The sequence below is a fragment of the Rhinatrema bivittatum genome, chromosome 6, assembly GCF_901001135.1.
Source record: "Rhinatrema bivittatum chromosome 6, aRhiBiv1.1, whole genome shotgun sequence".
Taxonomy (NCBI): Eukaryota; Metazoa; Chordata; class Amphibia; order Gymnophiona; family Rhinatrematidae; genus Rhinatrema; species Rhinatrema bivittatum.
In genome coordinates this window covers 267,953,291-267,981,115 of record NC_042620.1, presented here as the reverse complement: position 1 = coordinate 267,981,115, position 27,825 = coordinate 267,953,291, and the positions used below count along the sequence as shown (strand labels likewise).

The window sequence follows — 27,825 nt, the reverse complement described above, 5'->3', positions numbered from 1 at the left end:
CCTCCATCCCTCGGACTGGGACTGCATCCGAGGATAAGAAAGGGGTACAGACAAACTCCCCCTGTCAGACTCGTGCTTTTTACTAAGCTTCCTTGTTTTAAAGACTTTGTGCATTAATAACACAAAGTCCGAGGTAGAAGACTCAGAATCATCTGACCCCGTATCAGGGGTGTCCCCTTGTGCAGCTGATATTGGCCGAGCAGGAGATTTAGGCCGTAGGGGCAGCTGCTGCGGCGATAATGGCAGCGGGAGATTCTCCTCCCCCTCCGCTATCTGAGCCGCTGCGGAACAGGACGACAAAATGGCGCCGTTTCCCGCTCCCAGCGGGAACGGCAGAGGGGAAAAGAGGCAGGGCTGCAAAGCCCATCGAAACGGTTCGCCCCCGTAGAACCACCCTTCCTGGGCTAACGGAGGTGCCTTCGCCGCCGGGGATGCAGGCTGAACACAGCCCATCCCTTGACAAACGCCCGCGAACAAAGCCGCACGCCCGACAGACCTCCCTGCACAGCATGAATCTGACCCCAGAAAAAAACGAATGCGAAAAATCAAGAAAATAAGCGCCAAACAGCCCGCTCCCGAGCCGACGCTGCAGAAAAGTTAAAGAGAGACCCGAACAGCACGAAAACGCCGCTTCAATTTATTATTTAAGTACATTTTTTTCCCCCCCCAAACCTGTCACGGATCCCGCAGGCCCTGGCGCTAATAGAGTCCAGTTGGGGTGAGTGATCCGGGCTCCTCGGTATCACCCCAAGCTCTAGTGCACTGATGGTAGAGTAGGGCCCTCGACCCTTAACCACAGCAGACATGCACAGCGGGAAGGATGGTCCCCTCAGAACCTAGCCAGCTCCCGGGAGCCTGACAGACACCCTCCGATCGAAGGACAGCTCCTGTTCCTGCCTCTTTCCTTTTTTTTTTTTTTATTATATAAAAACTTTAACTGAAAGGTCTAGCCCTAACTCCTCTCAACACTAAATGCTTTCTCTCTCTCTCTCTCTATTTTTTTTTAAAGAACTAGTACAGACTGAGTGTTGCACCCCCTACCGTCTGCTGGAGACAGAGTAATACTGGCAGACTGTGGGTGGCACCTAGGTATATAAGGCAGAGTCTATCGAAACTTGCTCTGTCTCCATCTGCTGGAAGGGAGGCAAAACCCAGGAATCTGGACTGATCCGGGTATGTACAGGGAACCCACATTACAGACAGTCTAAGTAACTTCTGATCGGGTTCTGTTCTAATCATAAAGCAGTCAAGTTCTTCATACAATAAAAAATATCCACTTGAAATTAACTGCTTGCATGCTTAACTGGAGTCAGATGACACTAGTGGGTATGCACTAACATTAGCACATATCCGCATATAAAAACGCAGGAACAACATATGCGAGTTTGAGTCATGTAATGCTATTGTACTACCCCAAACACCCATCGGGGTTAAACATTTGGCCCTTGAAGGTCCCTGCAAGCACTGCACAGGCCTGGCCACACTTGTACATGTGCCTCCTTCCTGGCAACTTCCCACCCAACTTGATTTCTGCTTCCTCTGAGCAAGCATCTTGCCAACCAGCAACTCCCTGAGGATTTCTAGGGACACTGCAACTCCACAAACTGGCGTCTCTCAGCCCACACATCCAAAAAAAAAAAAAAAATGGGATACAAACTGGCCACAAACAATGCTAAGAAACAAAACAATGCTAATACTTTGTTCTACCTTTATAATAATAATGAATGTAAAATATTTTAAATAAAACTGCATTATAATAAGGCAGAGAAAAAGAAAAGAAATTTCAAAACACCTCCAACTGGTTAAACTGAATTTATTTGCAAAGCTAAACAGTGCACTTGTCTCAAGTCAACTGAGAGGCCTGCCTGACAACGATCAGCTCAGACACTGATCCCCATCTTCCTAAGCGCTCAGACTGTCTCAAACTATTTCTCTCTCAGCTAGGTGAGTTCTCCCTGTCAGTTTACAGCTCTCTCTCTCTCTCACTCAGCCATTTCTCTCTCCTAATAGCTGAAACATTAAGGGACTCAACAGCAGCGTGACATCAACAACTGATTCTGATACTGGGGTTGGCCATGTTAGCCCTAGCTGCTGATGCCTATGGAACAGTGCACGGTCATGCTGCCACCTGCTATCCAGCTCAAAATCATCAGGAAAAAAGTTCTCCAAGAGAATTTTTGCATGACAGATAAATATTGTCAGTTAAACTCGTGTTTCACCACGGCTAGCCTTTAGCAGCATACGGTAAAACATCATGGTATGCCCGTCTCAAACAAATTACTTTAAACCCAACAAAAGTTAAAAAGCAGCTTTGGAGCAGGTGTTCATTTTATAGCGAGCACACTACATCTTGCAGTCCCTAAGTGCAAGGGCTAATCAGTACAAGGGAATTAATTTGCCTTAACCCTCTCTCCCCCCACCTAATCAAGGTTGGTTGGACCCTCTCCCCCCCCCTTCCCCAGTTCAAACATAAGGAATCAGAACCCTCCCAGGCCACCCCCACAGCTTCCTGATCCTCCTCAAGAATAAAAAATAAAAAGCTGCCCCTCCAGAACAGCCCCCTCCCATTCCAAAAGTCCTGTTATCCCTTGCCAGCAGAAGGGAGCAGGAGTCTCTTCTTACCGATATAGCTGGCAAAATCTGAATGCTGCCTAGAGGATGCTTCTTCAATATACATTGGTCGGGGGTGGGGTGGGGGCACTTCTTTATGCTTCAGGGGATTTGGGATTTTGAACAGGGGCAGGGGTCAGGCCAATCTTGATGGCGGGAATAGGAGAATTAAATTCCTTGTTCTAAATACTTTGGACCTCTTGCTACAGGGGTTTCCAAAATACAGACATGTGTGTGTCGGACCCTTTGAAAATTCATTTACAGGTCTGCGCTGCAAAGTACTGGCAAGTTTGCAGACAATGCACACGTTTAAACTACAGCCTCGGGCAAAAAGGTGAGGGGAAGGGAGAAGTGCCTGGAAATGCCAGGATGGGACTAAGAGAGAGAGAGGAGATGGGAGGGGGAGGAGAGAGGATGGATAGAAAAGAGGCCTGCAAGAGGCCAATGGGAAGGAGGTGGGGGAAGAATAGGAAGGGAAGAGAGGTATACGAGGTAGAGGGTTCATGGGGGATAGGAAAGAGAGGAGCTGGGAAAGGGCCATGGATGAGAGGGAGGGGACAAAATGAGACAAGACCCAGGAGCAGAGGACCCTTGTATGCTTAATGCCCATCCATGTAAACCTCAGGCCCCGCCAGAAAATCCATTCTGGCTGCAGCGCTGCCTTAGCCACCGTGAAATGTGCAAACAGTTATCAGGGAACAATGTTTATTAATGGACCTGTCCTCCAGAAACCTGCCCAGGTATACTACTAACCCTGGCAACAAATTACAGAGCTAGCTTCTTTTTTTTATTTTATTTTGCCTGGGAATTTCAAATGTCAGGACAAAAAGAAATCAATAGGAAACTGATTTTTCCCACTGATTTTGTTCAAGTGTTACAATAAACTCATTTTCCCACAGATTTTTTTTTTTAATGATAAAACATTGAAATTCCCAGGAAAAATAAAATAAAAACTGAACACAAAAGTCTCTTATTCACAGCTTAATTTACACTTAAATGAAAAAATATATATATTTAAAATTATGAACTTAAATATATCTTATCTCCACACTTAACTATCAGAAACACAATTTAATGGGTGTTTTACTCCATGTCCAGAAGAAAGGAAATATTCTCTCAGTGAAACGAAGACTGTACGTATATATGTGCGACACAGTTTCTACATTGTAAAATGACAGCTGTCCATTCTCATAGTCCAGATAAACTCCAATCTTTCTCGGACTGCTGTTCAGGCAGAGGGTAGTCCTGTTTGGGGAGGTGAGAGCCCGATGTTTACCGTGGTACAAGTCGATAGTCCAGATTCCTGATTCGGGGGTCAGCGTCAGCCAGCCCTTCCTCTTCAGAGATTCTTTAGCCACCCCTAGGCCCCAGTGTGTGACATCCTCCACGGCCAATTCCCAGTAATGTTGCCCGCTTGTGAATCCTTCAGAACCAAGGACACAGGAATAAGAATCAAATCTTTCAGGATTGTCAGGTACGTTTTGAGCGGTGTCACTAAATCTTGCACATTTTTGATCTTCTGTCACAATAAGATACTGATGTGCTGTTCTAAGATCCAGAGTCACTTCAACTGGAGAAACAAAAAGAAATGAATAAACTAGACCATACTGAAGTTGTTTTATTTCTTTGATTTATATTCTGCCTTGCAGGCACTTCAATTAGTCTTAAAGAATTAGCATTTTAGCATCACAGTGATTTGGGATAGGTGATTTTATCAGTAAATTAAATATGCTTATTACCCTGAATTTCAGATCATCTTATTTCTGTAAGAGTCTCACACGGAAGTTAACATTGCAATTAATGTTGCTTTCTAATATAGCGTACCCTGCCTTGGGTGAATTCCTTAGTCAAAATGATGGAGAATAAATGAAAATTAATTTAATACTGTTGCACCGGCACACAGCACTATTTTCATAAATGTGCATTACAATATTTTAACAAATTGAGTACACAATGAATGTAATAAGATAACACAGTAAATGTGATTTTTTTTTTACCTGTAAAAGTACCTTCTAGGTACACCTGGCCAGAACCTACATCACTAAACATTTGTATGTATTTTTATGATTTAATGTAACTGAAACTTAATGGCACCGGTTAGAATGTACTATAGTACACTTACTCCAAAATTACTTATGTGCCTACATGTAAACCGTTGCGATGGTATATAACTTAGCGACAGTATAGAAAAGACTTTAAATAATATGTTTACACAATAACTGAGAAAAGCAGAGAATCTGTTGTAAGTCTTTATTGCATCTATTCTACTGTCAATTTTGTTATTGTACATGCTTCACAGATGCTGTATGGTTTTGTATTGTCGGTATTATCTTTCTCTAATAAACCTTAAATTTCAAAAAAAAAAAAGAAAAGACTTTAAATAAATTAAATAAATAAAATAAAAAGCAACAAACTTTTGCATCATCTATAATCAATAAGAGAAAAAGCTTTATAAAACTTACTTATGGCAGAAATACTTACTATTCATCAGAAGGAGGAGCGATACCATGAATCTATTATCCAACTACCTTGAGATGTGGGCTAAGTCAGATAACTGGAAAAGTCAAGATATCTGGCCACCGGTGGTCTAGTAAATGTCCTGCTGATGCTGTGACATATGAAAGAGCCATTTAAATATTTCCAAGGTTTCTATGCACAGGAGGCAAGCCTCTCACCAGAAAGGAGGCTCTAGAATGAGGGATCATGGGATGAGAGAAAACGGAAGTAAACTCAGGAGTAATCTTGGGAAATATTTCTTTTCAGAGGGGATGGTGGATACATGGAACCTCCTTGAGGTGGAGGTGGTAGAGCAAAACTATATCTGAATTCAAAAACACAGGGGATCTCTAAGGCAGTGATGGGAATTGTAAAGTTAGTTGGGAAGATGGGAAAACTAGATAGGCCATAAGGCCTATTTCTGACCTCATGTTCTAGGTAACTGACAAAGGCGCGGCAGGGTCTGATCAAAGGCAAAGACAGGCCCCAAGGCAGCAGCGGGAGTGGCAGGCTCCACATGAAAGAGACTAAGTATGGTGGCTTCCGAGGTTCAACAAAAGTGGCTGGTGCTGATCGGTTAACTGGACAGCCACCAATCCCATAGATAGTTGTTGGATAATAGGTCAGTTACTGTCATAATATTTATTTTCATTTTGTTGTGCTTACATCAAAATATTGTACAATATAACTCACCCACATGTCTTGAAAGAAGTACAACATGTTTTCACTCCAACAATCACAACCTTAATTAATCAATCACTATCAGAAGGAATTATACCACATGAATTAAAACAAGTGGTGATAAAGCCGATCCTAAAAAGTAAGACTGGAAAAACTGAGGATTGGGACAACTATCATCCAATATCCAACTTGCCATTTCTAGCAAACGTTCTTGAGAAAGCAGTGTTATCCCAAGTTGTAAATCCCCTGGAAGATCAAAATATTCTCTATCCAAATCAATTATTTTCATAAGCCACAGGCTGATATCCTGTCTTCCCCATGACATAGTGGACTTACTGGCCATTCTCTCACGAAAGGCCTCGTTGTAGTTGAGCCATGCAAAACCACTGTAATTCTTTGTATGCACCTAGAATAGTGTCCAAGTATGACAAAGGCTGTACCGCAGCAGGCTCTGCACACACCACGACTGAGGCCATTTGTGCGAATGCCCGCACCCAGTTTATGATCTCTCTTTGCATGGGTTTGGCTGCTTCCAGCTCCTTTTTCTTTCCCGCTCAGTCTGGCCCCACCTCCTATGTCCTTCCATTAAGCGGAACAAGTCAATGTTATGCCTGTGCCTTATTCGATGTCTGGGGGTTTTGGGTATCAGCTTCCAGAATTCGGGTTCTGTTTCCGGCAACTTGGGGCAGACGGTGTCCTCTTGGTCTAATCCACAAGCTGTAGATGAGGAACCTGAACTCCAGGAGGAAGAAGAAAACGAGCTGGAAGAGCCGCTACGTGAGGAAGAGGAAGAGTAAGCCTGCCTATGCCTTGACCACTGGCATCTCTCCCTGCCTCTGCACTCCCTTCAAGAAATTTTTTCTAAGCTTCGCGCGGCCAACGTACCATGTTCATCGGCGGGTGGTGACACCGGTGAAGGAATGCTTGGTAGGGGCTTCGGTGTCAAAGATCTGCGACCAGCGTTGCTGCGTTGTGACTCGGCTGAGTGCCATGACGACGAGTGATGTCACAGATTGCAAGTGCCAACTCCATCTCGCTATGGGCAGTCTAGGGGAGCTGCAGCTACTCTCTGCGGTCGTGCCTACATCTGTACAGGTCAGGGTAGTGTGTGCACTCTGTGGACTCTTCACCGCTACTGGGATATGGTGAGGAATCCCAGTATGGGTATGAATAACTGGGCCATTTTTCATGCCTGGGCCGGGGATCGACATCATAAGGCCTGTACCCCTAAAAATGCCAGAAGCTGTCCGGATCCCTATAGTGGCGACAGTCATAGGTGGGCCACCAGTACGACTTGTGTCATGGATCTGGACTGGCGTGGAAACACTCGGATGGTAAGTGGGAGGCCAGCCATGATGGGGATGTTACCGTGGATCCTCCTTTGGGCTACGTGAGTTCCTGACACTGGGCTCATGAGACGATGCCGAGGCATGTTCTGCATGGCCAGCCGGACATTGCGCACCTGTATCAGGTACCGCATCAAGTAGGATAGATGGGACAACTTGCATCTGGATAACCACCTGATCCCTGATTTTTTGGGGAGTGAACTGCAACACATCAGTGCTAAGAGCACAGACACCGCTGCTGCTACCCTCTGATGCTTTTCCCCTTGACCCCTTTTCTTAGCCGAATTACACTTTCAGTTTGGGGGTCTTCCTAACCTTTACCCCATGCTTCACGATTCCCTTTTTGACCCCTTTTGTTCCTCGAGGCGGCCCAGGTGCCCTACCTCCTCCCCATCGGCTTCTAGCTCCCCTCCGGTCAGAGGGCGGGAGGGCCATGAGGTCGGGAGCAGAGGGTCCCAGACCTATGGGCACCTCGAGGACAGGGGTGCCTAAAATCCCCACAGTGCATTGTGCTGGGGCCTGCCGAGCTACAGCCGAGGAATTGGACCACAGGGACATCTGTCACAAATGTTGGCAGCACCTCCCTAACAACGTAAAACTGGCGCGAATCATTCGAATAGACACGAAATAAAAGATTTTTTTTTTTTGGAGCGGGGTTGCGAACTTAATAGAGAGTAGGGCTGCAAAAGTGATGGGCAGCTCTAATATTTAGAGCCAAAGGGTCCCAAAAGGAAAGCTGAAGGAAGATAAATCTTCTATTAAAGCATAGAAGCTTCAGTCTTCTTGAAAAAGGAGTGGAAGTGCAGAAGCACTGCTCACCACAGGAAGAAGCAGAAGCAGCTCAAGCAGGAAGTAGCAATTCCGGTCAGGGCCGAGGAGCAAGAGGCTGCGCCGAGGGGAGCTGGCGGGTTTTAAATTGCCCGCCGGCCACTCTCCCTTTGTCGGCAGTGTCGTGCGCTCCCCAGAGCCAGTCAGGTGGCCTGGCGACGGGGGCGCACCTTGATGACGTCACTGCTCCCCAACGCCGGACCAACGTCGCCGGTGGCACCACCGCAAAAATAACCCCACGGCACCGGCAGCACGATACCGGTGCCATCATGATCGCCACGTGGAGGGGGAGAGGAAAGGGGCCCTCCTTTCCCCTCCGCCCAAGTGGAGGTAAGGTCGTGGCGTGTCGGGGTGGCCGCCCACACGGATGCAGGGCGCTCACACATCCGTGTGTGGGGAGACCGCCCACTAGCATTGCTATCAGAGCAATACAGGACGCTTAGCCACTGAATATTCAGCTAAGGTTATCCAGGATTCCTTTACCATTCACCAGCTTACTCAATATTCTTTAGTTTTAAAGAGGTAACTGTCATAAAGGTGCCGTACACGTCAGCAGCACGTAGCTGCCGTCTTTGGGCCATTGAGGAGGTCAGTTAGAAAATACATTCCAAGCAAACAGCTGAGGATATGGAAAGGGCAGAGAAATATCTGGTACTTACCTGCATGGCTGGCCGCTTTTCTCCACTCTAAAACCAAAAAAGAATAGGAAAAGATTAATAAGTGCCACCCCCCCCCCCCAGTAATGTGACAAAGCTATAAAAAAAAAAAAAAAAAGTTCAATGGGACGGACTTGTTCTATTTCCTACATAGGTGCCAAGAGATGCAATGTCTCAGGGTCTGATGCTCTAGATCAGCAACAGTAAACAGAAAAAGCCCCAAACTGTTGTCACTTTGACATTAAAGCCATTGGCATATATTTCTCCCTTTAAAGAAGCCAGGCAGTGTTACAAAGAGGATCCCTGCACAAGGCCGCAATGATCTTTTCATTTTGTTGCGATAGTCTCCACTCGCAACTACCCTGGGAATATCTGTCCCCTATGGCAGAGCGCCTGGCCCCACCGCCCTTCCCAGTGTACCTAGTCTGTTGAGCCAGGGGCCATGCACCAGGATGCTCTCCAGAGCCCTGTAATTATGGACGCTGAAAGCAGCCATTAGGCAGCATCCCCAGCCCAGCCAGTGCTCATTCTGTCGCCGTTCAGCTGCTCACTGCCTGTATCAGTCACTACTAGTAAACGTCATGTAACGCAGGCAGCTTTGTGAAACCGTCAGATGTCAAGGTTCAAAACTAGAGAGACTTCCTTTTACTAGGACATACAGCGACCGACAACAATTCTGCTTTCCCCATTACCCCAACAAATTAAAGTCCAATCAGGCAGTAAAGGTAACACCAGGATTAGATCGGCCCATCCCTTGAGACATGGAATTGCTGGCAACCCTATGTCTGCTGCACACACACCAAATCTCATTTCTCTCTCTCCCACTCACCATTTTCTTCACGTAGCTTATCTGAAAAAGCAAATAAAATGCATTAAAATGTCAATTACAAAGCTGTTATATATAATAGCATAATCTTGTTCAAAGCTATTCTTCACATAGTAGTTGAATAACAGTAATTTTTTTTTTTAGACACACACTTCTAAAGTGAAACTCCAAGGAAGGAGCTTCATGTGGTCTAACTCACCTCCCATCCTTCAGCAACCACTAGAATACCCTCCAAACTGCAGACAGTGATAATATATCATGGTAAGTGGACACCAAGGGCATAATTGTGTAGAGCTGTGTATAAAACGTTGGCAAATGTGTGTGCAAGCCACACCCTTTTTCCAAAGCGGAATTGTGTGTTAAAGTCCTCTTTGAAAATCATCCAACTCTACCTGCACAAGTTACACCTAACTGTAACAGCCACGCCAACTTTTTGTGAAAACGTTATGTGCCTGCTTTTACAATTTCAAAGGTGTGCACCTAAATCCAAAACCCCTCCTCCACTCCGTGCTGGTAAAGTTAAAGAGGAATACGACAAGCGCACAAGTTTCCCTGCATAGTGGGCGGGCAGCCTTTTAAAAGGTCATTTCTGAGCAGGAAACACCGTTTAAACTGCAGCGGTCCCTTTGAAAATTACCCTCCCTAATTTCTTTTTTTTTTTTGTCAAATACAAGAATGAGGAGAGAAGAACTGAGCTGGGCCCTACTGAAGAGGCAGAGAGAGCAAGGTCAGAGACAGGCAAGGGAGAGATGGAGGATGAGACAGAAAGGTGGGAATGAAGGGGTGAGAGATGGTGAAGAGTTGGTAGCAAATGGAAAGAGATAGCTGGAAAGGAGAGACGGGGAGAAAAAAAAGGAGTAAAGAAAGATGTTAGAGAGACAAACTGAGGAGGAGGAGGGATCGATGAAGGAGAAGCAAAGAAATAAAATGGAAAGGCAAATCCTGAAAAGAAGTTAGAATTCAGAAAAGATGAAAGCATAGAAGACACGGGGGGAAAATTGCAGACAGCCAAGACAGGAAGAAGAAAACATTTTATTTTCAGTTTAGTTCCTGGAAACTTACTTTTCGAAGTATTACATTATTCTACATTCTATGAACAACTAACATTTTCAAAATTACAAGGACAATTTTCAAAGTCATTTCTCCGGGTAATGAGTGCTTTCCCTGGCTGGAAATGGCCCTGCCAGCAGCCCGTGCAGGCTTCCACAGCTGGGTTCAGTGGGGGGAGTAAGACATCTTCACATGTACCTGTGCTATCCAGCCACCTGTACAAATAGCAGGCGCAAAGGTGGTGGATACTTTTAGTATGTGCACTTTTTCATTTTCAAAGGCAAAATGCACCGCTTCCCTCTGAAAACTGACTGCAGTGTGTGCGTGCTCATGTAGACTGCAAACAATGCCGGCTATCCCAACAGCCCCCCGATATGCGGAAGAACCGGACAATGGCACTGCTGGACTCGTTCTACACTGGGTGCGACTATGTGCTACGTCAAGGTGAGGGTTTATAGGGGATGCAACTGAGGAAATATTTGCACTGCCATCAAAGTCAGGGTCAGCACATGACTCCGTTCTTTAGGGGCTCCCCAATAGGCAACAACTTAAGAGATGCGCTGTACGGGGACAAAATGATAGCACAAGCAGCATCCTTGTAAGTGAAACGTCAAAAGCAAGATACGTGTAATGACAAAGGAAACGTCTCCAGACTCATCTGAGCCACCTCCGTGGCAACCTTTGTCTAGAAAAGCCAGTAATGAACCAGCCCACTCTCTTGTTGGTAGTTACCCTTTTGGTTTGCTCCCATTAAATGCATTCCAGTACCTGCTCATGTTCGTCACTTGTCTGCACCACTTAGGGCCTTAATTATTACCACCAAGTTAGATTGCAAAGGCAGGGGACCTTCGTGTGGAGGTTTTTGCATTTGGGTTACTAATGGTCATTATATCTCTCTGTTCCTGTTCACTTATTGTTATTTAAATTTGCTGTATACCGCCCCTGTGCGATATTCTTTCAAAAAGGCAGGTAATAAATTGTCATGATAAAAGTAAATAAACTGAACTGCAAGCCTACTTTTCTATAACCTATGGCCAGACAGGTTTGGGTCCTGTATCCATCGTCATTTCTTGTACAATTTGCTGTTATTAGCATGCTTTAATATTTTTCATCCCTTGACCCCCTTGTACTTTCTTCTTCTGGACTGACACATTAGTAACAATGACTGGAGTAAAATATTACTTCGAATTGATTGGTAAGCCTTCCTAGCTAGTAACCGTCAGAAAGGACCATACAAAGAGCCTTTTTACACTGTGGTATAGGGCAATTATAATGCTGTTAAGCACTGGGCACCATTAACCCCGGTGCCATATCTGCATTAAGCCTCATAGGTTTAGTACTGGTCAATACAGTCAACTACTACCAAAAAAAAAAAAAATAAGCTTGGTACAGTTTGTACTGGGACATATTAAAAAGCAACAACAGTTCTTCTCTATCCATAAAGGAGCATGAACTAGATCTGGAAGCATTTGGAGCCAGTGCAAGGGATGGCCTCAAAGCATCACCCGCCAGAAGTGATGAATACTGGAAAGAAAATGGGAGCTGAATTTGTGGTTCACGAGCAGACAAATCCCCCCCGAACTCGGCTGCGGTCATTCAAATGCCCTCAACACAATAGCTTGAAGTTAAATCTTAGAAGCAAATCTGCGACTCTTCACTGCATCTTTGAAAAACCGACTTACCATGTTCTGCAGAAAGTTTTTCTGGAAAACAAATGAAAACATATATAGTGATATAGGCATTACAAGTATTGATCTTTAAATTATTTCTACAGCAGCTGTGAGAGAGGTTTAATTGATAATGGCCCATGAAGCAAATCCTCTAACACAGTTGTAGCTATTTGACAAAATGTTTTTAACTCCATTTTATAAAATAGCACTAGGTGCCTTAGGTGTTCAATCTAGGCTCTTATGGTCATCTTTTTTTACACACCTAAAAATCAGACTGAATATAGGAGCCTACATTAAAATTTAAGGGTCCTAAAACTAGGGTGCCTAAACTTAGCCAACTACTGAAAATCAGCCCTAAGTAGCTAAATTTTATTTATTTAAAAACATTTCTACATCAACTTCCTGTTTATAAACAGACCACCAAAAGTAGTTTATTAAATTTAACCCAATTTACAAAACAAAAATATAGAAAATTAAAACAAATAAAAACCAAAATTTAATTACAACAATGGACCCTCCAATTCCCCCTCCCCAGTCTCAGAATCCTGCCTGGCTGCCAAAAAAATGTGGGCATCTAAGCCAGGAGGTCATAGTCTAATGGTTCTTCTGGTTTATATCTACTGTGGTACTGCAGCAACAATAGTAGCTAGCTACTGTTAGAGCAATGGTAATTGCCAAACCAGGAGACCCGTCCTCTGGGCTTAGTTATGGAACCTTTTGGGGTGGCCAGGCAGATGGCATCGGAGGGGCACCATTGGATGTGCATCCGGTTTTTTATCTTTGGACCCACAGGAGAGGGAAATTGGAGGGGCTGTTGGCTTAGGAATTTAATTTTGCATTTGGTGGGCAGGAGAGGCATGACAGGCGGCTAGATTTAGGGCTGCTCTGGTAACAACTACATTTGGCCAACCAAGTTAGGCACATAGTGTTGAAAATCAGTGCTGGGTGACTAAATTCCTCCCCCTGAACTGCTCCCACTCTTAGCTAAACTTACATTTAAGTGCCGGGTGAATTTTAAAGAGCCAAATCTAGGTAGGCATTTAACTTTTAAAATGTTTCATCTCTATTTAGTGGTTATGAGAGGTGACAGACTGTGACAGCATGGGAATCAGAATTCCTCTATGGACCCACAGACAAATACATGATAGGCAATGATGACACAAGCCTTCTCTCACACTGACCCATCACAGACAGCAGGGATGCAAGCTTCCCCTGCACACTGCCCCACCACATAACAGTACAGCTAGTCAGCAGGAACAGTTCAAACTTCACTCACATACCATAGCAACACAGAACCGGAAGCAACAGAAAGAACATAAGTACCATGCTAAGTCAGAACAATGGTCCATCGAGCCTAGCATCCCATATGACAATGGACAAGTTGGGTCTCTTCAGTTTATGGGGAACATCATGGCTGTTACTCAACCCATAATCCTCAGGGTGGGTCTCTTTCATCACAAACAAATCTCATTTTATGTTCTTCGAAGGTCTGTCAACCCACTGGTCTTGGGTCTACCTCGGCTTCAGCAACATGGCCCCACTATAGATTGGTGCACAGGAGACCTCCAGTCTGGGAACCCCCTACTGTGTTCAGCAGTGCCTCTACTCAGTCTACTACCATTACACTTTTGGGTTTTTGCAGTGGCCTCTGGTCTCCCTCGGGCCTATGCAGCCTTCATGGACATGTTCAGTAAAAAGCAAGGAGAACACCTTCACCTTCATTGCCCCTTTAATCTCCAACCTGGGAAAATGCCATCTCATTGAAGGGCATATCCACTGTTGGTTCCAGAAAACCAGGCGATGTCTGAATACATCAGGGAAAACATGAAACAGGGTTTCATTTACCCCTCATCACCAGCAGGAGAATATTTTTTTCTTTGTTGGTAAAAAAGATGTGTCCCTTAGACCCTGTATTGACTACTGTGGTCTGAATTCCATAACGATCAAGAATAAATACCCACTGCCTCTCATTTCTGAGCTGTTCAATAGATTACAAGGTGCCAAGATCTTCACCAAGTTAGACCTTCATGGAATTTATAATCTGATAAGGATTAAGGAGGGAGATGAATGGAAGATCGGATTTAACAGGAGAGACGAACATTATGAATATCTAGTCATGCCATTTGGCCTATCCATTGCCACTGCGGTGTTTCAGAACTTCGTAATTGACATGTTCAGAGACCTCCTACACTCGTGTTCTGGTGTACCTGGTTGATATCCTAATCTTTAGACTTTCACACAGCACCACTTGCAAATAAAAAGTTTTCCAGCAGGTTTGCAAAAACAGGCTATATGCAAAATTGGAAAAATGTTCTTTTGAATAGTCGGAATTACCCTTTTTAAGCTATATCATCCCAGCTATATCATCCCAGCACAACGTCTGAAGATGGACCCTGCTAAATTCTTGGCCATCAGAGGCCATCAATAATGCTTCCTGGTGTTTGTGAATTACTATCGCCAATTCAGTCCCCACTACTCTTCACTTACGGCCCCTCTTATAGCCTTCACCTGCAAAGGGGCGTTCCCTAAGGATTGGCCTGAAGACTCAGTCCGGGCCTTTGAACAACTCAAAGGGGCCTTCAAATCTGCATCTTTCCTTCAGCACTCAAGACTCCAACCAGCCCTTCTTCCTTGAATTGGACGCTTCTTCCATTGGGGCTGGGGAGATTCTTTCACAAGCAGCACCTGATGGAAAGCAGAGTTGCTTACCTGTAATAGGTGTTATCCCAGGACAGCAGGATGTAGTCCTCACATATGGGTGACATCATCGATGGAGCCCTAGAAACCTTTGACTGGCCCACTGAGCATGCCCAGCATGCCATGATCCCTGCAGCCACAGGGATCTCCCCTTCAGACTCGTTTGTAGCAATAAGTGCGAGCGAAAAAATAAAACAATAAAACGGCAACAGACCCAACTCCGTGGGGTGGCAGGTGGGTTTCGTGAGGACTACATCCTGCTGTCCTGGGATAACACCTATTACAAGGTAAGCAATTTTGCTTTATCCCAGGACAAGCAGGATGCTAGTCCTCACATATGGGTGATTAGCAAGCTACAGGCTGAGTCATCTTGAAATAGGTCAATGGCACGTAACTCGTGCAACAGGCACAACAACTGAGGTGCCATTGACTAAGATGAGGCAGACTGAATCACAGCAGGCGGTTGTGGAAGGAGTTGGGTATTATACTGGAAATAGGTTTTTCAAGACAGATTGTCCAAAGGCAGAGTCTTGTCTTCCTTCTTTATCCAAGCAGTAATGTGCTGCAAATGAATGCAGAGAACTCCAAGTCGCAGCTTTGCAGATGTCTGTGATAGGTACTGAACAGTAGTGTGCTATGGATGTTGACATAGCCCTGAGTGCGCCTTTACTCGCCCCTGGAGAGGAAGGCTGCTTTCTCATAGCAGACGCCGATACAGTCTGCTAGCCAGTTGGAGAGAGTTTGTTTGCCCACTGCAACTCCTGGTTTGTTTTGTCAAAAGAAACAAAGAGTTGGGTGGATTTCCTATGGACTGCAAGGCGGTCTAGGTAAAAAGTGAGTGCACGTTTACAGGTGTGCAAAATTCTCTCACCCTAGTGAGAGTGAAGCCTTGGAAAGAAAGTGGGCAAGACTATAGATTGGTTAAGGTGAAAATCTGTTACCACCTTATGCAGAAATTTGGGGTGAGTGCGGAGAACCACTCTGTCATGCAGGAACCTTGTGTAGGGTGAGTATGTGACAAGAGCTTGTAACTCACTGACTCTCCTAGTAGATGTAATGGCTATAGGAAAAGGACTTTCCATGTAAGAAATTTTATGTCACAGGAATGCAAAGGCTCAAACAGAGATCACATGAGCCTTGCAAGAACTACATTAAGGTCCCATTCTGTAACTGGTGGTCGAATGGGAGGCTTAAGTTGAAGTAAGCCCCTCATAAATCGACTCACTAGGGGTTGCGCTGTTATTGGGGCATCCCCTTTACCCTTGTGGCATGCCGCAATGGCACTTAGGTGTACACGCACAGAATTCAAGAAAGTACAGGGTAAGGACAGAGGATGCTAAGATGTAAAATATTAAACGAAATAGTCAGAGATCAACTGTGCTTAGGCAGCACTAAAGAAGGCAAAATTGGGCTAACTAGATGGGCTTTCTGGTTCTTATCTGGCATCATATTCTGTTTCTCTGGTAGTCCTCCTCAAGACTGCTTCGCCTTTTTCAGATGCACTCTCCCGAGTTGGACACAGTATAACACAGAGGAGAGCAGCGGAAGAGAGCAGCATCCGCGGTGCAAAGATGTGAATCAGAATGTCATCAGCGAACAACAGAAGCTGTTGATCCAGAATGTCACTGGCAGGAGACAGGGGTCAGCAGCCTGGAGGGCGGCCGGCAGACGGAGCTGGTAGGTATGGGCCAGAGATGCCGCCACCAAGAGGGAGGAGGCACGTGACCAGCAGAGGTATCGGGGGCATGAGAATCTGTGGCCTGCACTGGGGAGGGAGGAGAAAGAGATGCTGCTGGGGGTGGGGGCAGAGAGAGCAGACAGGCTGCTGGATGGAGGGGAGCAATAGGAGACGCTGAGGTGGGGGCAGGGACATACTGCTGAGGGGAAATGCCGATGCGAGGGTGGTAGTGGTGTGCAGAATCGGAGAAGAGTGAAGGGAGATGCTCCCGAGACAGCGACCACTGCCTCAGCAGCTTCCATAGTGTGGCACGGGCAAAAAAAGCGGTATGTTTATGTGGAGGACAACAGCCCGCATAATTTCCATTTTCAAACGTATGTGCACTGTTTTGCCCCATATCATCTGCCCGCACAAGTGGCAGGTGCAAAGTACGCAGGCACTTTTAGCATTGTGTACTGCATACTTGCTAATATTCACAGAGAGAAAATGGCCCCTTTAGATAAATCTTTATCCATCCACCAATCGCTCTGGCATACGTCTAACAAAATACTACGTAAAGGATGTATTTCTCCACATGTGCCTTATTACCTTTGATTCGGTACTGCTTCCAGTACCAATAAACAGCAAAGGAAAGGTAAGCGAGGGTAACGACCAGGATCGCAAAAAAGGCCACCCGGAATGGCTCCAACCGCTGGAAGAGAGACGCTGTAAAAGAGAAGAAACCAAAGAATTATGAGGGGGGAAGAGAAAGGGGAAGGGGCAGAATAAAAAAAAACTCTTCCCAATATTAAAGCTCAGAAAAAAAGACAGGATCTCCATGTTTGCTTAAGTAAAACATGGCATTATTGGTGGGAAACAGATAGTGTAAGGGGTGTACGTCACAGCAATAAGGCAGTGAGCGGGGTTAATAATGATGGAGACTCCAGCTTGCAGTCTGAAGATCTTCTCAACTGTCACTTAGTACTTGCTCCAAGGAGAGTGCCGACACAGCTGTGAGACACGGAAGACTTCAGTACGCACCTTCTAAATAAACTGTTGATTCCCTTTCTTCCCTTGTGTAGGTGTGTCTTAGGCAACAGGACAATTTCCTGTTGGAGTCTTCTCTTACAATCAGAGATGTTTCTTTATTGAACAGCCCATAGTGATCAAGGGTTTTGTTTGTAGCAAGTGAGAGTAAATGCTGTCCATTTGCTTCTTGCCATATCATTTCTGGTTCTGGATACCACCCTGAGGTTCTACACACAACCTTTATTCCTCCTCCTTCATAGCTTTCAAGGTAAACGTGAGGATTCGTGCCTGAACCTGCAATGAAACAAAAACATGTTTAGTATTTTATACAGCATTATCAGTACACAACATTGGCCACGGTAAACAAAGATGTGTCAATATAAGCCTAGTCCAGCTCTAAGATACTGCTACTAATGCTGGTATTCAGGGGGAAGGGGAGGACAATCTGTTAGGGCATTCTGGGGTGTATGACACCAGAAGCAGGAGCAGGGCTGGACCCAGGATTCAGGAAGTCTTCTGCCTATACCGGCCACTTTCCCCTCAAGTTGAGCCCTCAGGTGCTGGTGGCTGGCATAACTTAGCAAAAGCAGGAACACACACAACAGGAGAAGGGCAGACCTGTTACAAAACAGGGACCAGAAGGCATCCAATAAAACAAGACAGGAACTAGGGCCAAACAAAAACAGACAAGAACACTATATACAGAAATAAGACTGAGGCAAGTCAAGGACACCAGAATATGCAAGCCTGAAAATAGGGACAATGTAAGGCCTCACATTAGGGTCACAACAATCAGGATCTTGGAGCACAAAGATCAAGACAAGATTGTGACAAGGACCAAGACTAAACTCAAGCTCTGCCAGAGAACATCCTGCAAAGTCAGAATATAACTAGAACAAATAAGAATAGCATGGCCGCCAGCAGGAGCTACAGGCCATAGAGCTGAGAGGAACAGAGTGCCTCAGCAGCCAACCATAGTGTTAGGAGGACTAGACAGACAGCCAACAAGGCCCACTGAGGAACCCTACTGGCGGGAGGCAAGAACTGCCCGACAGGTTCTCATAGAATCAAGGTGATGTTCCCAGCCTTATGCTGTAGTGGGCCCTGCACCACCATGGTAGCTCTACCCAGATATCAGAGAGCCAGAGGGGTGGGACTGATTGTAGTGGGAGATAGCCACCATGCTATTATTTCTTTTTTTTTTTTTTTCAAAATAAGACAGACAGACTACAAGGTGCATGCTATATTATACATTCCAGTCAATACATTCAAAAAATAGAGAGCAGACTAAGAGTTACAGAAGTACTTACTCACTGCCTTACTGAGCAGAATAAGACCAGAACCTGCCCCATATAGAGAGAGCGCAACAATTTCTCAATACAAGCCACTTCAAAAAGCTGCTTTTTCCCACTCTTCAAAACGGCGAACGTGGAATCCTTTTCCAGATATGAGCAACTGGAAATCCTGCAGCTAGTGGTTTGATTCACAAGCATTTTCTGCTTACAACTCATTGAGACAGATTTTCCAATAGCCCAACAGAGCCAACCACAGAGAAGGAGAAAGCTCAGATCCAATCACACTTGAAATCTCTTCAAAAACTGCTACCCAAACTTCCTGCACATGAGGGCACGTCCACTATATGTGTAAATGTGAACAGAGAGGCCCACAACCACTTCCGCACAAAATATCATATTTAGGGACTTGCATCATACATGTATGTATGATGTAAGACCCTAACCATATGAGAGCACAAACCCCCCTCCCCCCAATCATCCTCATTAAGACATATAAGCAATGCAGAATTCCATGTGTGAATTAAGTGTTGCACTCTAGAATCACCCACCATGATCTCAAGTAATCCCCAATATAGCAATGAAATCGCTTTGAACTGGGGTTTGACATCTCGCTCACACAATGCCAGATCAACCAAGTTTATCTGTCTAGGAGCCCATCCATCCTTTTTTTTCAGTTTAGATAAAACCTTCTGAAGCAATTTAAAGGGGTGAATTTGTTTTTAATTGTATATTTTATTGAAATATTAGCACTGTATAGCTGGCTGCCAAATGTATATCAGACATTGCTAGAACAAACATTTCAATAAAATCAATACAGTTCACAGTTTTTCAATTTTTCCCCCCATGCCCCCCCCCCACCTCATCCAAAATATCAATGTATCAAACTATATAATAGTTATAGGAACAAAAGTGCTATACAGTGGTGCGCTTGGATTATAAAAGTAACCCAAAAAAAAATGAAAAACGAATCATCATCATCATGTATAACAGTCCTGAACAATAAAATCAACCCATGTTCCTATTATTCCACTTAATACATGGTTCCTATGTGCACATAAACTGTTCCAAGCAATTGTTGCGCAAAGTGGAAAGTGTCCCCATGCAGAATACATTTCAAAATCTAATGACCACCTCTGAGGTTGGTGGTATTAATAGCTTTTATCCAATAAGCTGCTATGTTAGGTTCCATATTAGGAGCTACCACCCAGGAAAAAGATCTAGGCATCATAGTGGATAATACTTTAAAATCGTCGGCTCAGTGTGCTGCAGCAGTCAAAAAAGCAAATAGAATGTTAGGAATTATTAGGAAGGGAATGGTTAATAAAACGGAAAATGTCATAATGCCTCTATATCGCTCCATGGTGAGACCGCACCTTGAATACTGTGTACAATTCTGGTTGCCGCATCTCAAAAAAGATATAGTTGTGATGGAGAAGGTACAGAGAAGGGCAACCAAAATGATAAAGGGGATGGAACAGCTCCCCTATGAGGAAAGGCTGAAGAGGTTAGGGCTGTTCAGCTCGGAGGGGGGATATGATAGAGTCTTTAAGATCATGAGAGGTCTTGAATGAGTAGCTATGACTGTTATTTACACTTTTGAATAATAGAAGGACTAGGGGGCATTCCATGAAGTTAGCAAGTAGCACATTTAAGACTAATCAGAGAAAATTCTTTTTCACTCAACGCGCAATAAAGCTCTGGAATTTGTTGCCAGAGGATGTGGTTAGTGCAGTTAGTGTAGCTGGGTTCAAAAAAGGTTTGGATAAGTTCTTGGAGGAGAAGTCCATTAATGGCAATTAATCAAGTTTACTTAGGGAATAGCCACTGCTATTAATTGCATCAGTAGCATGGGATCTTCTTAGTGTTTGGATAATTGCCAGGTTCTTGTGGCCTGGTTTGGCCTCTGTTGGAAACAGGATGCTGGGCTTGATGGACCCTTGGTCTGACCCAGCATGGCAATTTCTTATGTTCTTATGCTAGTTCATATTTGGCTGCAAAAATCATTTGAGCCACCAAACATATGGTAGAAACTGGCAAGTCCTCAGGGAATATGCTTAGTAGAAATACTTTCGGATCTGCTGCAATGTCTACTGACAAAATCTCCATAATCAAACTAAACTGCTCCTAGAATTTTTGAACTTTATGGCATGAGCACCATAGGTGGTAAAATGAACCTGTTTGTCCACATGGTCTCCAACAAGCATCAGATTTAGATGGGTGTAATTTATGCAGCTTTTCAGGAGTCCAGTACCATCTCATTAATTCCTTACAACTATTTTTTAAAATCATCGTAGAAATGGAACTCTTTGCAGACCACCAGAAGAATCTATTCCAATCTCCTTCATCAATAGCTTGTTCAAATCCTTCTCCCACTCTATTTGGTATTTAAATTTATCCACAGAGTGGGCGGATAATTGCCCATAAATCAAAAGGGTGAATTTTAAGAGCGGCTCATGTCAAAAGGCCCAAATATACAAGAATCCTAGCATGAGCTACTCGTATTTTAAAAATGGCCTGACTACACATGAGTGGATTGGCCACTGTTGGAAACAGGATGCTGGGCTTGATGGACCCTTGGTCTGACCCAGTATGGCATTTTCTTATGTTCTTAAGTATCCAAAGCAACTCAGTCTAAAAGAAAGCGATTTTTGCTTATGCGTTCTGCTGCAATTAACTTGGGAGTTATTATGGCTGTATTTTCCCAGTAAATGCCTAGTTAATTTCAAAGGGTCAAATATGGTTTTTTTTATCCTTCCCAGTTAAATGTTTTTCTTAATGATAGGATTAAGCTATGTCTACTTGTAATCCATAGCTTTGATTTGTGTTTTTGTGATTTTGAATTTTGGCCTTTAGTTTAGACTGCCTTTTTTCTTGTGTAATTTGTTTTCATATTTCTTCTCTTAATTTCTATTGATACCTCCCCCCATTAGTGGTTTGACAGTGTACTATTGAGATCATATAATTGCTACTATTTCAATTTCCTCATTTATTATATTTTGATCTCCTATGTACCTTTGCTTGTCAAGTTGCATTAACTTGTAATTTGATTTAAAATGATAAAGTATTAAAAAAAAAAAAAAGACTTAATGGACTGCTCAAACCATAGCACCTGCAAGGAATTGTTCCCACACTCTTTAGAAAGAGTTTTAGACATCATAGGGGCAGTTTAGGGTGGTAAAGTGAAGATTTAGGTTATTTGTTAATTGCTGCTTTAAGAAAAAACTACCTCATGTTAACAAGTAACTGGAATAAGAAGGCCTGAAGAGAGAAAAATGCCAAGGCTGGGAATGGCGTGAGAGTGCAGAAATGAATGTGAGATAAGGAAGGTGCCAAGAATGTTTCTTGTTTAACCAAGTACTGAGCCAAGCAGAATGTGTGATGTTTGAAAGACGCATGAAGGAAAATTACCAGCTGACGTAGGGGATGAGCAAGGGGAGTGGTACAAGCATATGAGAGCCATGTTTAACAATGTATAAAAGGGTAAAGCAAATAAATGGCATTGCTTACAGAATACCTAATAGCCTCATTCACATGCATTTGCATGTGATGAGCGCTATTAGTTTCACTCCGCATGCAACAAAAATTATCCCATAGGTATAAAATATTGTATTCTTCAACCCACATTCAGCTGAGCGCACTGTATTGCAGCGGCCCCACATTTAGGTATTGTAAGAGTGAGTTACACAAGCTTTAGTCTGAGATGGTTTAAATACAGTGGATCCTTTCTGGAGACAGGAAGAAGCCACAGCTGATGCTAGGTTTTCCTCATTGCATACAGAGAGTTGTAGTTCTGATTTTTCTAAAAAAAAAAAAAAAGTAGGGCTGCATCTCTGTGCATGCAAAAGGACATAACCAGGACAGCAGTAGTTTCTTTGCCTTGAGCTTGGTGACACTGCATCCCCTGGATTAAGTGACCTTGGAAGATCTCTTCCACCACTACCTTCCTATAATTTTATATCCTAAGCCTCTTAGAATTTGTTTGCTCTAGAGCAGCAATCCTCAAACTTGGTCCGCAAGGGCCACAGCCTAGTTGGGCTTTCAGGATTGTCATAATGAATGTTACTGAGATCCAATTGCATGCATTATCTCCACTACATACAAATAGATCTCAAGCATATTTATTGCAGAAATCCTGAAAACCTGACTAGGTTGTGGCCCTCGAGGACAGAGTTTGTTTTAGAGTGCTTGCCACTGGATTGGAAGACTGAATGGTATTCAACCAATGAGCTATTTCAGTCATGCACCAAGATTTAGAAGTGTACATTTAACAGTATCTTCTTTTCACCTAACATTAAAGTTTTAAAACCACTGTGAATTCTACTTTGTGTAAGCGTAACAGAGAGGGTCCCTTAAGTATTGCTTTATATAATGAAAATGAAATACCACCTCAGATCACTGTAAGAAGTCATAAGCCACTGACCTGTCACCCTCAGTTCCAATACTGCTTCATTATAAAAGTCAGAAGATTCGAAAGAGCACTGGTACTGCCCTTCGTCAGAAGGTGTGATGTTATAGATTCTCAAGGACACGCTTCCATTTGTGATCCCATCTTGGATCAGCTCTGTCCTGCCTTGGTACTTTGGGCTCTGTCGCTCAGGCAGATCCTTCTTATTCTGATACACGTGCACAAGTGAATGATGCATGGCACTCAGCCATGACACCTCCATGTCCTCCGCACTGATCCTGGGGGAAAGGTGGCAGGATAGCACAGCATCATTGCCCACGGCAACAGTGATGGGCTGATGTGAAGCAATCACCATGAACTTTGCTGTGAAAGGGAAAACAAAATCAGAGGAGAAGGAAGGATCAGCAAGGGTACAGATTGTTCCGCGATTCTTTCCCACACAAAGATACAATATTTTATACCTATGCGATAAATTTTGTTGCATAGAAGTTGAGCTATGATTGTTCCAGTGTTAAAAGTTGTATCAGGAATAGCACATGTAAGAGTTACATTAAGAAGAGGATCAGAGTACACATCAAGCAGTACATTTTCAAAAGCTTAGCCGGGACCTCCGTGCATAAAAATAAAGACTAGGGAGGATAATTTTTAAAGCCAATCAGCCAGGTAAAATGTCTTAGCAGGAAATTGCCCTAGTTTACCCAGCTTCTATAGTGTGGGTACTTTTAGTACTGAAACAACTGGATTAAATGGGAGAATCAGTAATAGAGCAAAAACTTTGGACGGTTGTGGATGAAGGCTTATGGCATGGCATAGCAATACCTAGTTAGGCTGATTTTGATTGAGCTGGAAAGAGGAAACCATAAAGAACGAGGAAACGGCTGGGCCAAAAGATGGTTCTGGTATTAGAGCCAAGCAATCTTTAATCCTGGTCAGGATCCAAGCGGGGGCAAGTTATTTTGGTTGAAATAAAAAACTGGTTCATGGTCATCTCATCCAGCTACAGCAACTGACTAAGGCATAGTCACAAAATGAAAAAAAAAAAAAAGACATGAAATGTAAGTAGTTCTCACCAGGTTCTGATGCGTGCAGATTTAGAATAAAAAGAGCGATGCTGAATCCAGCAGGCACCACAGATCTTACCATCATCCTATAAAATAAAGTGCAAATCCTCTGCCTTATGATTTTGAAACACCTGACAGTCAAATCCGATATGAACAAAATATTTAAATGATAATTAGAAAACAAATGAAAAAACAAAACAAAACAGTACAGCAGATTCCCATTTACCAATCCCACCACTACTAAACCTACAAATACGAAAAGGGAGAAGGCGCTAAGTGGAAGACAGAGCTTCGGAGGATGATGGTTAATTAGTCCAGCTCTTACATGAGGCCCAGTGATGTTTAATGTTTCAGCAGAATGAGGTCTATGATCTCACAGAATCTCGTTGGGACATGTGACAGTGAATGGATCAATCGGCAGGAAGTGAATGAGTGAATGCATTAAGTCTCTGGGCACTTGATATTTATCCTCTCCTTCATTTCCTGCCGATTGGTCCATTTACTGTCACATGTCAGGGAAAGGGCCAATCCCCTTTCAGAAGACTGTCCTTCACTCACTGCCAGCATGGGTACTGATTGGGCCAGACCTTGGGGATGCTGCTTACTGTGGTTCCCCCTATGAGGAACCACAGAAAAGATTGTATTTTGTTAACCCCTTGAGTGGAACATAATTCTGCTTTCTGTGGTTCCTCCTATTTAATATCGCTAGGAAACCTTTAGGAGGAATCATAGAAAACAGGATTTTTTTGTTTTTGACTGCCACATGCTTTAATACCTGCTCCCGGGCAGGCATTACATTTGCAGAGTTAAAATGGGCGCTCTGGCAATTTTTTGCATGGGGGGGGGGGGGGGTGTAACATGAATTTACATGTGATAAGCGCTATTAGCGACATACTGATTTGGATGCGGGTTTTGGCTGCGCTAATCCCCTTATTGCATGAGGGGTTTTGGATGCATATCCAAAAGGCGTGTCCAAGCACATGTAAAGCCCTGCGCTTGGCCAAGCGCACTATGTTGCATTAGTCTGATTATGTATCACGAGCTGTATTACCGATTAACATTAAGCAGCTCATTTAAATCACAATTTAGTTAAAAAAATGTATTATAAAAAGATACCTGCATTTAATATCTTTAACTCATGTTAGTTTCTGACCAAACATGCTTTAAGCCATTACACCATTTATTAAACAAGCCTCTAAAGTAGGAATCATCAGAACATTTTCATCTCCCAAACCCATCTCAATGATTTTAATGTTGTATATTATTGTAAATCACTTTGAGCGATTTGATTTAAATCAGGAAAGCGGTTTATAAATTTCATGAAAAAAATAAATACATAAATAAAATAAATGAGGACCAGCGTCTACTCAGGCCATGTCCCGAAATTGCATAATTGGATTAGGAATCAGTGGACACGGGAAGTACCTTCAAACAATTGCAGGTTTATTTACACATGTTGATAGATCAATAGAAACTCTAGGAGAGCGCCTCCTGCCGGTGCATTTAATAAAACTCGTCAGGAAATTATTATACGCAAACCGCAGAGAAACATGCACCCTTTCCCATGGTTCACTGATTCTTCTTTATAGAGTCTCAACTACAGAGAAATATGCGAGATGCATCAAAAAGATAAAAGTATTTAAATATCGGGGAGGAATGTTCACGGATCAAAATCCCATCCTATACCTGTTTAATCCTAGAAGCGTGAGGGTTTGTTGCAATGTCAGGCAGGATCCGCTGCTCTGCTCAGCCTTGCCGCTCCTGACCTTCCTTTCCGAATTCTCTTTACGTTGGAAGTGACTGCATCCTGGGTGAAATCCGGCATCTCATTTCTCGGTGTCTTCAGATACTGGAATGTTGCCTCGGAAAAAGGATCAGTGAATTTCTTCTTTTTGACTAGGTATGGTTTTTTTCTCCTTTTTTTAAAGTGGCTTTTTCAGCTACTAAAAGTGAAAGTGCAAGCTTTGACTAACAGTCTCTCAGTGACTTCTTGTCGCCAGATCTTCTTAAAGGAGCACAGACACTGACGCTGGATGGCACTGAACAGACAAACATTACCAACGGTCTCATATTATACCAGAGGGACCAAATCAATAAATGAGGCTGTTCCGTTTGCCCTGCACTTTCGAGCACAGGCGTCCACGTCTGTGCATCTCCCAAATTTTCTTCTTCGGTAAACCAGGAAGTTGCCCTTCTCTTCTACTGCTCCCGCCTCCCCCTGCAGCCTATTGGCTGGCTCTGGAACGTCTAGCCAATGGGCGGCAGGAGGAGGCGGGAGCAGTATCAGGTAGCGCAAACAGGCTGCCTGCTTTTCATCTGTCCTGAGGTACAGTGTAATGAGAAAGGCAAGGAAAGCTTGAGGGAGGGTCAGAGGAGCTGTTGGGTGGGGGCTGAGAGATTCAGATACGTTTATTGGCATAAAAATTTTACTTGTTTTGTCAAAATGATTAAAATAAAGAGGAAGAAAGAAAAAAAATACAAAATAATAAGTGGAGTAAAAGGTACAGGTTACAAAAAGTGCAACAACCTGGACAAAACTCTGGTTTTGGTGTTGGTCCATATTGTTGTTCCTGGTCAGAGACTGCTAGGAAATTAGGGAGAGGAGCAGAGGGACTGTCTGCTAGAAGATAGGATGAATGATTATTAAAAGGGATACTGCTGGGAAAGAGAATACCATTGTGAGAGGAACTGAAAGAAGAGAGGGTGAGGAATAGATCCAGACTGTGAGGGCAAGAGGGGCTGAGATGGGAACAGTTGCTGGGAAAGGACTGTTACGATCGTGGACCCTTGGGCCAGCTAGAAGGTGATGATGAAGCGCTGGGAGAATCTCACAGCAGAGTTGTAGCCGGGAGGTGGACTTGCAGAAGAGATCCGAGAGTTGAAGCAGAGATCCGAGGAAGTCTTCACCACTGGGAGCCCGTGAGGACCCGAACCGCCTGAACTTAGGCGCGAAGAAGAAGTTGGAGCCAGGAGACCAACAGGAAGTTCACCACTGGAAGCCCGTGGTCCCCCCGGGGAGGAGCCCATGAGGACCCGAGCCACTTAGACTTAGGAGCGGTCTCGGAAGGACGAAGACAGAGAAGTACTGCAAATCAAGGCAGGCTGCAGAGATGCCAGAAGCAAGGCCAGGCCAAAGGTCAGGGCAGGCAGCGGACAGCAGAAGCCAAGGATGAGCCGAAGTCTGGAACCAGGAAGTTGATCTTGAAATCAAAGTCAGGAGACAAGCCGGGGTCAGAAGCCAGGAATATGATCCAAAGACAAAGTTAGGAGACAAGCCGGGGTCAGAAGCCAGGAAGACACAGGAACGAAGACAGGACAGCAACTAAGCAACTCAGGAGAGTGGAACCTCGTTGCAATGCAAGGGAGAAGACAGCCAGGCAGGTTTAAATACCGGCAGTGTCTGACGTCATCATGGAGGTGGAGCTGTCCTTTTCCCGCACTGGTCCCTTTAAATTACAGAGCCCCTGCGCGTGTGCATGCCTAGGGGGGTTGGGGCCGGCTGCCGAGCATCGGCGGCA

The 27,825-nt window shown here is 44.1% G+C and overlaps 1 protein-coding gene across 2 annotated transcripts; it reads right to left on the bottom strand.

Annotated features, from left to right (window-relative positions):
* Window positions 1-865: 865 nt before the first annotated feature.
* LOC115094270 (butyrophilin subfamily 1 member A1-like) lies at window positions 866-26,492 on the bottom strand. 2 transcript variants are annotated; one of them, XM_029607157.1, is made up of 9 exons: window positions 25,994-26,492; window positions 24,317-24,393; window positions 23,262-23,609; window positions 17,559-17,840; window positions 17,127-17,243; window positions 12,176-12,196; window positions 9,447-9,467; window positions 8,621-8,647; window positions 866-4,180 (listed from the first exon to the last, which is right to left on the bottom strand). In XM_029607157.1, the coding sequence occupies exons 2-9, from the start codon at window positions 24,390-24,392 to the stop codon at window positions 3,669-3,671; spliced, it is 1,404 nt and encodes a 467-aa protein (XP_029463017.1). In that variant the 5' UTR covers window position 24,393; window positions 25,994-26,492; the 3' UTR covers window positions 866-3,668. The 2 variants fall into 2 exon arrangements, with proteins under 2 accessions (XP_029463017.1, XP_029463016.1); XM_029607156.1 differs by lacking the exon at window positions 25,994-26,492 and adding an exon at window positions 24,633-24,739.
* Between the last annotated feature and the right edge of the window lie 1,333 nt (window positions 26,493-27,825).